The sequence below is a fragment of the Centruroides sculpturatus genome, unplaced genomic scaffold (genome assembly GCF_000671375.1).
Source record: "Centruroides sculpturatus isolate CEXI.00-Female unplaced genomic scaffold, Cexi_2.0 scaffold270, whole genome shotgun sequence".
Taxonomy (NCBI): Eukaryota; Metazoa; Arthropoda; class Arachnida; order Scorpiones; family Buthidae; genus Centruroides; species Centruroides sculpturatus.
Window position 1 is genome coordinate 292,453 of NW_019384480.1, and position 15,164 is coordinate 307,616.

The 15,164-nt window shown below is 35.6% G+C and overlaps 1 protein-coding gene across 6 annotated transcripts in view; it reads left to right on the top strand.

The window, feature by feature from the left end:
* LOC111621422 (transcription factor Sp9-like) overlaps positions 1-15,164 on the top strand; it is a 44,683-nt gene that overhangs the window by 15,634 nt on the left and 13,885 nt on the right. The window contains exon 2 of one of the 6 annotated variants that reach the window (XM_023363553.1): positions 4,963-5,000. The exons of 1 other annotated variant lie outside the window; for it this stretch is intronic. Coding sequence is in view for 1 of the 5 variants with exons in the window: in XM_023363549.1 (XP_023219317.1) it covers positions 14,731-14,751 (21 nt within the window). In the remaining 4 variants the exon portion in view is untranslated. Of the gene's footprint in view, positions 1-4,962; positions 5,001-10,211; positions 10,303-14,572; positions 14,752-15,164 lie in introns of those variants that run through there. 4 more of the 6 variants (XM_023363551.1, XM_023363555.1, XM_023363549.1 and 1 more) reach the window with 4 other exon arrangements.

Here is a 15,164-nt window from a genome sequence, read left to right on the forward strand (position 1 = left end):
GCCATTCCACTAATCCCTTAATTCACTCATGAAAAACGATCTCAAGAGACAAAAAATTATCCAAATAATGTTAGAATTGTTAAGATATTCGGTATTAACATCATATTTAAGTTTGTAATCCATCTTAAATAAGCTTAAATGTAAGTTTAATTTATAGTTAACATTTGCAAGTTACCTTAACTTAAAAAAATATATTAAATATTTCATTTTAACTTAGTAAAATGATTCAAATTATTTCTTTACACGCAATATTTAAGTGAAAATATTCATTTAAATTTAGATTATTTCAGTAATTTGTATATAAAATGTCATAATTTTAAAAAAGTATTTGAAATATCGCATTTTGCAGGCTATAAGAAAATGGATTGGTTAATCACTGTACCAGATAATATGATTATTAACTTAGTATCATATAAAAACAACAATATGAAACAGATACTGGATTGAAACTACGAAGATTTTTTCGGAAAAGAGAATTGGAAATTGTATTTGATCTATTAATCTCTTGCGGCTAGACTAATGTGTGGGAGAAAGAGTTATGTGAGATGAAGCAGTGGTAGTTTGGTCCCAGCCAGACACAGTTCAATCGATGAATCGCCCTGCACATGGCCGTGAATTGATCAAATGACAGACAAACAGAGTGAGCATCTCTGATTGATGGGAGATGATGAGCGATGTGAGACTAGCTCTGGATACTTGATGCCCGTCATCAAACGACCCCGGGGTCTTCCTGGGTCTCAGGGGGACCGGGGGCGTACTAGACCTTTGCCTCATGACCTGCCTCCGGCCAGCTTCTAGGCAAGAGTTTCGCATCAGATGATGCTGAATCATGGTCTGCTGACTGCGGTCTGCATCGATCGGAGCTCCTTCTCTCCCTCTCTTTCTCTCTCCAAACGGAAAAATGTTTCGGTAGTTGAACCTATGCCTAATTGGTTAGAAATAAATCTAACTGCAGATAGGAATTCTCCTATGAGAATATCTAGATTCGATTCGAATCTCTAAATTTCATATTTTCCCATCATATTTTTTCGCTAGGAAAGCTATATCAACTTAAATTCTTCCACTCAAAATTATTTACCTTTTCGCAATCATTTTGCTACAAAATTTATCTCTTTTTTTCATATTCTATATGTTGAAATCAATTTAAAAGTTTCCTTAATTGCAATTAACTAGATATTTTTCAAGTAGTAAATTTGTTTGATTAAATTTTTAGAATTATTTAACAATACATCTAATTTACGTAATATTATATTAAACTAAAAAGTATCACTGCTTAACGGATAAATATTATTTTTTATAACAATTTTATAAATTTTTAAAAATGAAAAAAAAAAATTCCTGTATGAAAGAATGTACTGCAATACTGTACACTACTGTATACATTTTACATTTCCAACGTTTTAGTGGATAACAGCATAATATTAGATCTTATATTTATCAACTTTTACACCTTTGAAATAAGAATTTGTAAATAGAAATCAGTTAAGTTGAAAAACTTAATAATAAAAATTAAATTTTAAACTAATAATTTTAAATTAAATTATATCTACAAATTCTATTTGAATCCCAAAACAGGTAAATATATAATTTATTGTATATTTACGCGTATTTCAAGCTCGGAAAAATGTATTTCTGAGCATGGAAAACAATACGTGTGCCATGTTTTAATTACAAGCCTATCTTTCTATATTTCATACCAATTTAATGTGCGTCGATCAAATCCGATTTTGTGGTTTATTAATGTGATATAATTTTCAGAAATAAACAATTTAATTCACATCATTGATTTTACTGTTTAAGCCGTATAAACAACAGACTTGTCGATCGATATTTACCTAATATATTGACAGAAAGGGTGTGGAAAGTTCATAGAATATTCGTAGTATTTTCTAAAATACGATAGTAAAAAGAAAAACAAATCATTGTTATCGTAGGCCCGCCGAGAAGAGAGCAGAGCTGAAGATTTTTTCTCGGGCCCGGAGAAAACTCAGGTGCCTTTAGTGGTTCCTTCTCCTATAAAATTAATGTTATTTTTATTGACGGAAAATAAAATATTTACGACTGCTTTTAATTAATAAAGAAACATTCTAAGTATTTCACTTGTTCAAAAAAATAATAGCTAGAAGGGCTCGCTAAGAGGCAAAAAGAGACCTCTTTACCCCGGGCCTTATAAGAGCTTTCAACGACCCTGATAATAATTAATTTAAGACCCATATCTTCGCGGGCTTTTATAAGTTATAAAAACAATCAAATGAAGAATTGCTATGCACATTTAATAAATGTACTGTACAGTACTTGTGAAGAAGTTAGTAACAATAAAATATTAATAAAATTGTTTAATTTGAGAAAGTAAATTTAAAAAATGTTTAAGATTATATTAAGATGACTAACTTATGATTTTGAAGTACTGTATCAATACATTTTCTTAAATTTTAGATAGGAATAGTTGTATTTTGTTTAAATCAAGCAAACAATTTATATCGGATTAAGTTTGTTAAACTTATAATCAACTATATGTGGCCGATACAGTTTATTATACAGTAAGTTTTTAATATAACTAAGTTTAATTACAAGTTCTTAATTTTGCATTTACAGCAGATCCGATCCGCTGTAGTAGGCCTATCAATCCGATTAGTAAAAGATGAGGAATTTTGTGATTTTTTCGTGGTAAATTTCATGAAAATTTACCATGAAAAATCAGAAAATTCTTGGAACTAATTTCTTCTCCATGGCAAGAGAATAATTTGCCGTTCAGCTATTCAGTCGAAGAAAATGCTTTCGTTTCTGTCATTAAAAAGTATTAAGACTGCGCCTTGTTTTCCCCCCTTTATTCAATTAGATCAATTTTTATGATGAATTAATTTATTTCAAGAAAATATACATAAAATCAAAATTTCATTTAAATAGGTTTACGTTAATAATTTTCACGATTTTAAATCGCATTAGAAAACTACAAATTTGAGTTCGAAATTTGCTACAATATTCATTTTTGAAATATAACGCGACCCGAAAATTCGAGTGTGTTAATCTTAATAAACCGGAGATGAATTTTATGCGCATAAATGACAGATAAAATGAAAATTGTCAGCAGTTTTTCAACAGAAATATCATCAGAAATGATAAAAAAAATTAATAAATTTACGAGTAGAAAATACTATTGTGATCAAGAATTTGATTTCGATGTGATTTTTTTTTAAAGAATCGTCGATTCTGAATGTTTCATTAACAGAAAAGATATTTTTCAAATAGAACATCAGCAAAAATACTTATTTCTAAAATTTAATCGAAAAAAATAAAAAAACTGAGAATATGTTATAATGAAATAATAATATTTCTATTGCAGGGAAGTTCATTTTTATTTCTTTTCCTGAATTTCTTTTTTAACTTAATTTTTCCCTTTCGTGAATTATATAGCATTGCAAACAATTGAATTTTTCCGATATTGACAGGTAACCTTGATAACGTCCTTTGAGTAAATTATCAATCTTAAATTCATTATAAACGAAAAAACTGAAAAATATATCAAGATAAGATAAATATAGCCGGAAGCTATCTTGTATGATAAGTTTTGATTTTCATTTTAATCTCTTACATGAAAACAAATTTTAGTTTATTTTCAAACTACTTTAACTTATACATTCAAATAATATCAGAAATTAGAGATTTATATTACTTAAAACTCATGTACTGTACAGTACAGTACTGTACAATACACTTACATGAGTTTTATATAATATAAATCTCTAATTTAAATGCTACATAATTTGATTATTTAAGTTATAATATGATTAACCAGATTATAATCAACAATTATTGTAATTAATTTAATAATATTTGCATAGTCTGTAATTAATTAGAAAAGTTTATTCGTTTTTAATTTAATTGGATTTAACGATAGATAATAGAGAAAGGCATTTTTCTATAACATTTAAATGATAAATGCCGAATAAAATATAAATGAAAAAACTTTAAATAGTCTATATTTATATATGTATATATATTTTTTTCGTTCAATAATCAAAAGATAACATTCGAAAGATAGTAATTTAAACGTTTCATTTTAAAAAATGAAGACGATTCGAATTGAGTCGGCCAATATTTATAATTAAGAAATCAAGTGTTATAGATCTTTGAAAATTTTGAAGAAAAGCAATCATAAAGACAGAGGGGGAAAAATAGAAAGGGAATAAATAAACAATGCGTGGAATGGAGAGGCAATCACGCAGATGGCTGCAGCAATCAAAATTTCGCAGAGTTCATCCATAAACGGTTTACATTTGGAAAGCGACAACTCTATCCTGTCATTGCTGACAGATTGAAAGAAAAAATAAGCACACTCGCCAGCCTCTAATCACAAGAGGGACTTAGAGGGGCGGAGTCGGCACTCCGCTCTTCCATGGATATTTCTCCACCTCCACACACACATTCTTAATTCACCTATCTCATTATTCATGTATCGCCGGGGGAGGAGAAATTGTTCTGCTAAGCTCCTTTCTCATCTCAGCTTTTTTTCTTTTTTCCTCTAATATACACGTCTCTATTTTTGGTATTGTCTTCTTCTCCTTTTAAATTATAATCTTCTCTTTTAAAAGTCTTTCTATATTAAGCTAACATGCCTTAACTATCTTAAATTGCTGTTTTGTGATGATTCTGTATGTTGTTTCCTCATATAAAGATTTTACAAATGAATTTTTTTTAAATTCTCTTTATATCAACGCATAGTTTTAAAATTGGAATAGAAAATATTTTAATGTTTTTAATCCCTTATTTTTATTACTATTTATTTTGTTTCTGCTTAAGAAGGAAATTATTTTTTATTAAGAAACTTTTCCTAAGATAATTCTTTTTATTTTTAAAATAATATTGTTTTTCTTTACATATGTATTGTGTGAATTCCTTTAAACTTTTGTTTTTTTAAATATATTTTTTTCTCATCGAAAATTCTTTATTCTTGCTTTACAGGTTCTTTTCTTTGCTAAAGGCGTTCTTTTCCATCTCAAGTAGGTATATTTCTTTTTCAAAGAGGTGTTTTATTTTTCAGGCGGGTTCTTTTCTAGATTATATATAAATATATATGTTTTTGTTCTTTCTGAGATAGTCCTTCTTTTACAAGTTTATTTAAATCTTTTGCCTATAGGCGATAATAATTGTCTAGAAATTTGTTTTTAAAGATATAAATGGTATAAATCGATAAGAAAGTAAATTGGGTGTTGTAAACCGCAAACCGCAGGAACAATCTTTCCAAAAAGGAGAAACCAATAAGTTCAATCCAAGAAAGATACAAATGATGTGGAAAAGTTATAAAAAAAATTCTTTATATATATATATATATAGAGAGAGAGAGAGAGAGAGAAAGAGAAAGAGAGAGCTGACGACAGATAGGTAATGGAAGTAGAGAGTCTGAAAGAACCAGATGTTGCGGCAAAACCCATGATAAATACACGGTGGCCGTCTGCATGTCAGAACTAAAACATCCACCCCATATTGATGAATCAGGTAGATGAAGACGTGTGCGAAGGTGGAGTATAAACGATGAATTCTACTATACAGAAATCTTTTCTCATCATTCATACACGCAACCCGACTCTCTTGGTGCCAAGTGCACACCCCGGCATGTTTGAATCTGCACCGATTCAAAATGGAGGCGAGGGGCGGGGATAGATTTGCCTTCACTGCACTACATCCTCGCCGTGCACGCAACTTTCCCCATTCGTCCTTTTCATAGGGATCCGTTTAATTGTTCGATGCCAACATCGCCATTACCGAGCACCCAGACTGGGTAACGCCTACATCCATTCCCTCCTCTCCTTAGGAACTGCCTTTTGTGCCCAAGCATTGACTGGCGGACTCGAAACATCAAGATTCCGTCCATTAAGCGACTCCAGTTTTTTCCTCCCCCCTCTTCTACTCTTAGCTCTTCTTTGCTGTGATGGTCAGGGTGTTGTTCATTGTGACAACCGTGAAATGGAGACCTGTACTGCTTGTGAGGGTGGATTTTTAAGAATGTTTTTCACCTCCGCCCGTTTTCTACTTGTCTTTCCAGTTAACTAGAGTACTTGTACATTATGCCTCCTATTGACTCTTTTAAGCGCTCCTTCTTTTTTTTCTCTCTTTTCTTTTTTCCTGCTCGCATTGAATTAAATAAACTTCATTTCAAATATTGTTGCCTAGAAATATATCTTAAGTAATAATTTTTATCTTCAAACCGATCTTATATTAAACATTTACTTTAAAAAATAAATGTTTTATTTATTGTAAAGAAATGACTAGAGAATTAAGCTGTTGTTTCTTCTATTTTAAAAGATGAGTCCCTCCATTTAGTGTGAAATCTGAAAATATTAATCTGATATTTAAATATAGACTAAAATATCAAGTTTAAATTTAAAATGTCCATTAAAGATTTTATAAAGTCTCTAAAATATATATGAGTTATTCCCAGTAAAAAACTGTTGATGAAATTTTAAAATATATTTATGTTATTTTCTATTAAATTTCTTAATATATGTCACTTAAATTTTTTTTCTTTTTTTCTATTCTCCTAATAACATCAAGCGTGAATATTCATAGCATTGCGTGTCACGGAATCATGTCAAGAGGAAATGCACTCGAAGTGTGTCTTCTTTTCTATATTTAGGCATCAAAGATTTTGTCCTCTTATTTTACTCGAGAGAAAAATAGAAAATCCGGCACCAGAGAGTCCGTCTCGAATGTCTAGTGACGTCGAGGCGGCACCTTAACGACACGAGCGGACACGCGTGAATGCTCCGTCCCCGTCACGTGCAAACGTCAGGGCGTGTAACTGGGCGGACAGCTAGTTACTATGCTTTACTATTCTATCTTCCTTTTCTTTTAGGAGGTCTTAGCTGGAAATGTTATCGCCACCTCGCTAAAGAACGTGACGGTCGAGATCCTAGACGTGACTGGAAGGTCATGTGACCTCTACCGGTACTGACGTCACCGCCCCCGTCAGACTAGATCTCGATCCCTCTCACACTTTTTGGCAACCTTAGAGGTCCTAACCTTCTCCCCATGTGACCTCCGAACATTAAGTCTACCGCATATCTCAGGTGACGTAATGATATTGAATGATAGATAATGACGTCACAAAAGAATTATAAAGATGTTTCAAGACGGAAATTATTAAGTTGGGAAATTTTTAATATTTTCTCCGTAAATTAATTTAAACAGTTTCAATGGCGTGAATTAGATTTTTGAATGATAAATCAGAGGGGAAAAAATATATATATATAAACGGTTTTTGATTCAGATGATACAAAGATGCGAGTCTTCTCGATACAATTATAATTAAAACGATGAGTTCGTGGACCGATTGTAACAGAGGGAAGGACATCTGAGATCTAATGAATAGCAATAGGAGCATAATAGTCAGACAAATGGCCATCGGAAAACAAATCACCCTTCACGAACAAAGCACCATAGGGGTTCTCTCAACTAAAATTGGGCTTTAGGCCAAGACTCACTTTTGTTCAGTTCAATTTCAAAGGGCAAAACAACTTCTGGCCGAATAGAAGGCTCCATGTGGTTAGCCTGTTTAATATTTATGCCACTTTTTGAATCGTGGGTTACGACGAATATTACATTAACTTCACAACGCTTCGATTCTCTTCTATATTTACTGTACGAATTATCATAATTTTATTATTTTCTTCTGGATGTTTGATTCATTATTATTGGTATATCTTTTACTGGCAGCGTGGACGTCCCGTCTGCTATATTTAAAAGAAATGTGCTAAGGGTAATAAATACGAAACGTAAACGATAAAAATTTGTTTGCGGTGTTTACAGACTACTTTTCCTATTCAAAACAGTTCAGTCTCTATAATTTAAAATTACTTTAGGCTACAAAAGTTTGAACCCCGACCTGTAAACTCTGAATAACAGTTAAGCAACTGTATTTAGTTAGAATGAGTGAGTTTTCATTAGTGAGTGGTCGGTGTGATTCAGTAACAGTTATGTTGATAGCAAGTAGAGTAAAAGTGCAAAACAGGTCCTGTCATCCAAGTGAGCAGCCTATAATTATCAGTGCTGTCTGACTCAGAGAATGACGTGCAAATCTGCAGCCTCTTCCTCTCCGCAAATCGAATTCTTTTCGCTCCGCCAAATACACATGCAGTTCTATTGCCTTTACTTTTTCTCCTTTGATTCGGAAATGTTATCAAAAGAGAAAGATCTCGTTCAATTTACGGATCTTTCGTTTTGAAATTTTTGAAAGGCTATTAATTTCGTCCCCTACGGTTTAGTGGGAGTTTACTCCTTCCTTAAATATAATCCCAAGATTAACTTATATAAACTAACTCTAAATTTCAATGTTTTTATCTTCAAATATAATAATCGATCACGCGCTTTTCTCAGTACTGTACTAATATTACCTTGAACACCATTCAAATCGCATAATTTAAAAACTGCAACTCGATGAAACTGAATTTTACAGCAAATACCATCTATACTTTTCAAATTGTCATAGCAATTTAAAACATTTCTAAGGGATGAACAAGATGAGTACTTTTCTATCGGAAAGTAATAAAACCCTATCAGATAGCATTGTCAGTCGGCAGGCAACCTCCTAGAGGCCGCGTGAACTCCTATTGTTCAAGATATTTTCTGCATCAATGCCTCATAATGGCGGCTGTCACCAAGCGGCAAATAGATCCGATTTGAATATTTTGTTAAGAAAAGCGAAAAAGGGAAAGAGTCTTTGTCTCTAGTCTACGTCCCGCTTAATGCGCAAACCGTGTTGTGTGTAGAAGTGCTGCTGTCAAGTCGAAACAATAATTAAAGGAAGTCGTTATAAAAACCTGTTATTTTCACGTCATTTATAATATTCTTTATTAAGATAAGTACAAGTGATTTTTTAAGTGGGATTAAGGCGCATTTTGCTAAAATAGAGGATGGCGTTCTGACATCAGCTGTCAGAAGGATTAACAACTGGAACACCTTGACGAACTAGATTCCCAATCGCATGACAATTAACCCGATAGTCGTCTACGGGGACCATTCGACAGATTGCTTATCTCCTAGAAAATCGCGACATTATATTGAACAATGTTTGCTTATCTCTCGATTATTAATTAATTAATTTTTTCGCACTTTGGATTTTAACGGTTTAATCTGATTAGCCATTAGCTATGTCACTTAACTACATTTCCGAATTATTTAAAGATGGTACAAACGATAGGAGACGGCAACGTATATTTTATGCCGTTTTGTCATCGTATTTCTTCCATCCAGAAGACTATCCTCTTCATTATCGTATACTCGCACATTAAATTAGTTGACACACGAATTTGTTGACCGACACCTCGATAATTGGACTCTGATTAACTACCTCATACAGCCTATTTTGTTCAATTTAGCTGCCAGAAACTCGTGGTTACGTGTTCCGAACTTAACTGACCAATTTACCCTGAAAAAAAAATCTAGCTTTACATCCCTGCAGACATTCGACACCTTATTTGACATTCATAACCCATAAAATAGCCCAGCGGGATGTCCGACAACCCGACACCCGACCTGACAGCTTAAATACACATATAAATATTTATCCGTAGCTTTTTCCTTAATTATTAGTGACAAATACGTTTATTTGTCAATTAATCAAGAGGAAAACTTTCCCGAAAAGACGCAGTTTGCATCGACATTTCGGTGTTTATAGTGTTATTGCACAATTATTTGGCAGAGGCGCAAATTTGGAGAGGTATACATTAATCTTGAGTTGACGATGTTAGCGCAGTCTATTATATCCTGACAAATGGTAGATGTAAAGCTGCACGACCACAATGGAGCACAGAATACACACTTATCAAATGTTTACCCAATTTTCTGCCCCTTGAAAGGTGTGTAATAACATTGCATTGTAGCTGCGCCGTTTCGGCCCTTCCTACGCTTGGGGCTAGCGGCACACAAACAGGTTCTCTTTGATGTGGACCTCCTAAACACCCAACTAACGTGCTCCACATGACTGCTGTTACACTACTGCCCTCTGTAGAATTTTTCATTACTCCCCCCGGAGTTGTTTTGTTTTTACTTAAATTAGAAAATTTTCTTTCTTCTTTTTTTACCTGACCTTTTTTTTCAGACCGCTTCATTGGATTTTGAGATTTTAATTGTGTTTTCTGATAAATCTGTTCTTTTTCTAATAGAGATGTACAACATTTTAAACTTTTTCTTTTTATTTATTAAATTATCATTAGTGTAGATAGCTGTCGGAAGATGGCGCCAGATGTTCTCTATTTAAAAATTCTTTTCCTGTGACGAACTTTAAAGTCGAAAATCTCGAATTTAGTAAGTTTATGTTTTTTAAATACGTATTTTCTTTATACATTTCTTATAAAATGTTACTTTAACTATTTGTGTTTTGTTCGTTTTGAATTTAGAAAGTTTGTTTTTCGTCATTTGTAAGAGACAAATCGAGTTGAATCTGCTGCTGGAATACATAAAATGTGAAAAAAATCTTTCTGTTCTAACATTCAGATTTATAATGCTAACATAATGCTAATTTATTCATTTCAGTTTCTAAATTAAGCGATGATAAAAGCTTTTGTAAATTCACTATGAGTAGGACCATAATTGTTAACCTATCCGATTTCGAAACCTCGTAATTCTTCGGGAAACATTGGGAGAAGAGCCGAAACTTAGGTTGGAAAACGTAGTTTTGCATAAAAGTTAGAAGAATAAAGGCAGTGTTTGTTGGGTTGGGAATAAAAGCGAGAAAGGCATCATAAAGACGTCAAAAAGCGGAGGTGCAAACGATTCCCCAAAGGAAAGTCTTTGATAGATTTCTTTGCATAAAACAAACGTCCAAACAGAGAGAAAACAAAAGGCGGAAAGATATAAATCAGCGACGATATTGCACTCTAGCAAGGCGCGAATTAAGAATCAATAACACACTTAATAATAGCTGTTGAAAGATTTATAGTGGACTTGTCTCTCCATAAAAAATTAAACAACTTACGTCCCATTCCGAAGCGAAAACGGATATTAATGCCAGCAAATCGGAACTTGTGCCGAGATAATAATGTGTCTCTGCAGAAATTGATATCAAAAGACGCGGAGGCTGCGGTCCCCCCAGTTATCAGCCCGAGTCTCTTCCAGCTAACAACCCTATACTTATGGATCATTCGGGGTGACCGTCTTGCTAAAGGTCGACCAGGGACATTGGGGAAGTATAAATCTTTCGTTAAAGCCCGTCCGTTTGTCTGTGCTTAAATATAGTTAGGATGGCCGCTTCTAATTTCATTTACTCTAGCTAATTGAAGGGATTAAACGGGTTGGAGATTTCGGGATTGTTGGTCACGGCAGAGAGTTTCTATCCGCCATTTAGCGCCATCTATCGGTGCTGTTTAGTATGCACCGGATGTATGTCCAGGTGCTGTTATTGAATACGTCACATGTTATCATGTTGCGTTTATTTACGCATGGTGGGATTAGCTTTTTGTCGTGCGATGACTATACTATTATAAAAATTTTTGAAAGCTTAATTAAAACGCCGTTGACTTTTGTCGTACGGTAATCGGGGATGGCCGGTAGAAGCGACGAGCCGACTTTTCCGGCAGATGAGATATCTGATACTCATGAATACAACATATGGCACATTGTTAGTACCAACTGTCTTGTTAATGACCTTCTAAGGTTACAAGATGCATAATGGTGTCACTCGACGGGAGATGTCGCTACTTGTTCGATTTTTCTCTACCGCACCCCTCCCATCTTCCGCTTATAAATTCATCTCCACTGCCGAATTCTTAGTTCATTATCTTTAAACCAAAAAGATCGGTATTGTGTAGTAGTCTTGTCTCATTCATCGCTTATCTATTTTAGAACGATTGTCAGATGGAAGAGCAAGCCGAACTTCATCGTTGCATTACTTGTTTAGTCAAGCGTAAAATTTTATGCTCAACGGGTCCTGTTCGACTGCCAGTGACAGTTCTGTCGGGGCAAAGGCGTGATAGGACACAGAAACTCCGACCCTGGCAGCTGCTACAGTCAGATATAAAGCCGGCCGAAGACGATCGGGGTGGAGCTGATGCTGTCTTGCTGCACTTCTACTGTCCCTACACTCCACCCACTGGCAAACCAAGCAGTTAATGCGAGTGAGGATCCCGGCTACACACAACATATTTCCTTATTATCTCCTTCACTTCCACACCTATTTAAGAAAGCGGGAAAAGACAAAGAGCGACGAATACCCGGATGCGAGTAGAGAACCCCCAGGGCCATCTCTTCTGTAATTTTCTCATCAGGTGTGTGCGGGAGTAGCTGCCTCCCCCTCTTCACCTTAAGGGGAAATGCCTGAGCTGCACTTCTATTTGTAAATGTAAATGATAGAGATATTAAAGAAAACCGAAAACTGAAATCTGCCCCTTTATTTCCAATTTTTCACATAAAATGTTCTTCTTCTCGGAAGGATAATTCTTAAGAAGAATCTGCAAGTTTACGGCTCTTCTACCTTGAACTGTATTGGGCAAATATATAGCCCACTTTACCGACAGCACGTATTTTTAAATGGCACTACATATCATTCGACCTCTCTCCGGTAGAGGGTCAAAAAGTCAGAAAATGGCCTGGGGCGCGCACGTCAAACGTGCTCGTATCGCCAGAAAGGGCCTTGGAAGATGTCAGGGTTCTTTAAAATGGTAGAAAAACCTATTTGGTCGGCACAATAAATACGTCCCGCATGTTTTTCTGTCCAGGGCCAAGTTCACTATGTCTGGATATAACTATAAAAATCTCTTTGGTCGCCATCTGCAGGCCAATTAACGGGTGGCCATTTGGACAAATTAAATAGTAAAGATCTCGACAGATGCCGTATAGTTAACGATGTCTGTTTGCTTTATAAATGAGTTTATGAAGCATGTGACCTCTGTGTCGAGTACCTTGAATATAAAGACTGTGGCGGATTTTTTTCCTTTTAATTTATTCTGAAGAGCCTCTTCAAAATAAAGGCTATTTTGAAAATTTTACACTTCGTAATACAGGACAAAGAGATTAATTGACTATTTAAGAAAAATACCAAATTATTATTTATCTTTAAATCTTTATACATTTTAATGTAAATTTTCCGTAATCCGCAAAAGAATATTTGGTTATAGTCTACAAGTATTACTTTTAGTAGAGCTGAGTGCGTTAGTGTCAGAAGAATGGAAGCTTAATTGTAGTTATAAAAAATAAATGCTTGGTTTGTTGAAAGTTAGAGTAACACAAAACTGAAAAAGCGTAGAAGCAAAGTCTTACCGCAGATGGGAAATACAAAGGTAGTGCACAGGGGGAGAAGCTGATTACAAGTGTAAATCTATTGGCGACAGAGGACAAGTCACAAGAGCACTCCCGATGGTGGCAAGATAGAAGCAAAGGGGCTTGTAAGACTTTCTTTTCTGTTGACGTGAAAAGACCCGAACACCATGGGGTGGGCAGGAAATGACAAGTCACTAGGGGGCGGCCAGGGAGGGCAGGAGGTGGCGTTTTGTTCCAATTTGCAACGTTTGATGACCTTTTCCGCTCGACGGACATCTATGTGTTCCTAATCATTGACCTTCTACTCCCGGGATCAAATTTAGACTAGGCCAGTAATTATGTATAATACTAGCCCGTGCCACGTGATCTTCCACCGGGATTTGGGAGGGATCGATGTCATCCGAGCTTCTACCGAGTTTCCTCTTCTAATTTTGTAGGGAGTCTTTCAGCTTTTCTATTAAGTTTTCGTTCAAGAAATGTTTAAAAACGAAGAGCAGTTTGACAAGCGCTCGCCAATCTAGCAGCTGCCGCCAATTACACGTCGTTCTTGACTGGACGGTGAAAGTGCATTCTACTCTGTCTGCTAGTGACACCGCTGACAGCACTTGTACGAACGGCCATTCTTCCGCTGGGTGTGGCCAATGCTTGTAAATCCACGCTTCACTAGATAAAGTGAAGAACACTCCACTTGTCAGTCCGTTTATCAAGCGCTCCCACACGCTGCTAGGCCGAACAGCTCCCATATTCTTATGTAAAAACCGCGTTTCTATACCAACCGGCATTCACAGATATCTCTTATTCGGCTTTGGGATTGTATCGTTTAGGTTGGAAAAATTACTTTGAATATAATACAATGCTTAGAATACGTAGAATCTGATTATTAACCAAATTAAAAAAATGAAAAAAAATTTTTTTGTTGTAAATGTCGCGTGGCTATTCATCCCTAAATTTTTTTCTTTAGCAATTGTACGTCGTAGATGTTTTATCCGACTTTAAACCCGGTTCGACAATTTTTACTCGAAAAAAATCGTCCACCCCTGCGTTTGGTAGTGGATGGTGGAGGGGTGCCCCGCGGGTTCCACACGGATCCCAAGTCTGAGCGGTGTGGTTGCCCTTGGCTGATCTTTAGAATTAACAGAGAGGTCGCCAGTGTCAGCCTCGCCATCAATCATGGCGGGCAGGCTAGCAGCGATTGGTCACAAGCGCCAGATCAAAGGAGAGGCACGTTGCAATTAGTCACAGCTGTAGGCGGGTCGACACCGTAATCGGCAGTCCGGCCCATCGCTAGCTTTAACTAGTGCACACTAGCGAATCGGAGGAAGACTGGGCTGGACTGCAGCCGTGTAAGCAGCGTGTACCTCCCTCTGTGTTGTCAGTTCTCAGCCGACACTTCACTCCTCTTGCTGTGCTTTCTGATCTCTCAGCGAGCTGTGCACTCCCAACAACTATTCGCCCGACCAGGGCGAACTCTACAGCAATATGGCGAGTTCCATGATTGGGGTAAGTACTGCTTTTCCGTCTCTACCTCCGTCTGCTTTTGGCCTCTGTTCGCATTACTATCTAACTCTTGCGTATTCGAGATATGGGTTCTCGGGTTTCAATTAATACTCCGGGGCCTTTTATGCTGGAAGACGTTGCTTAACCCTATCATTATTAAGGCTAGGGCGTCGAAGATAGATTTAATTATATCTTCTAAATCAATTTAGCATAAAATATGATTGATATGAGGTCTATGTGCAGCATCAGATAACGCTGATGAGAAAATAGCTGCTTTTAAGCCTTTTCGTGTCAAAATCTTGCCTAGTCGGGAAGAATCATATCGTTCTTTTCGCTAAATGTATCTCATTGAATGCCACTAACAGGCCTACCGTACTAACGTTCAGTTGAATGCACATTCTCTTTTCAGTTTCTCA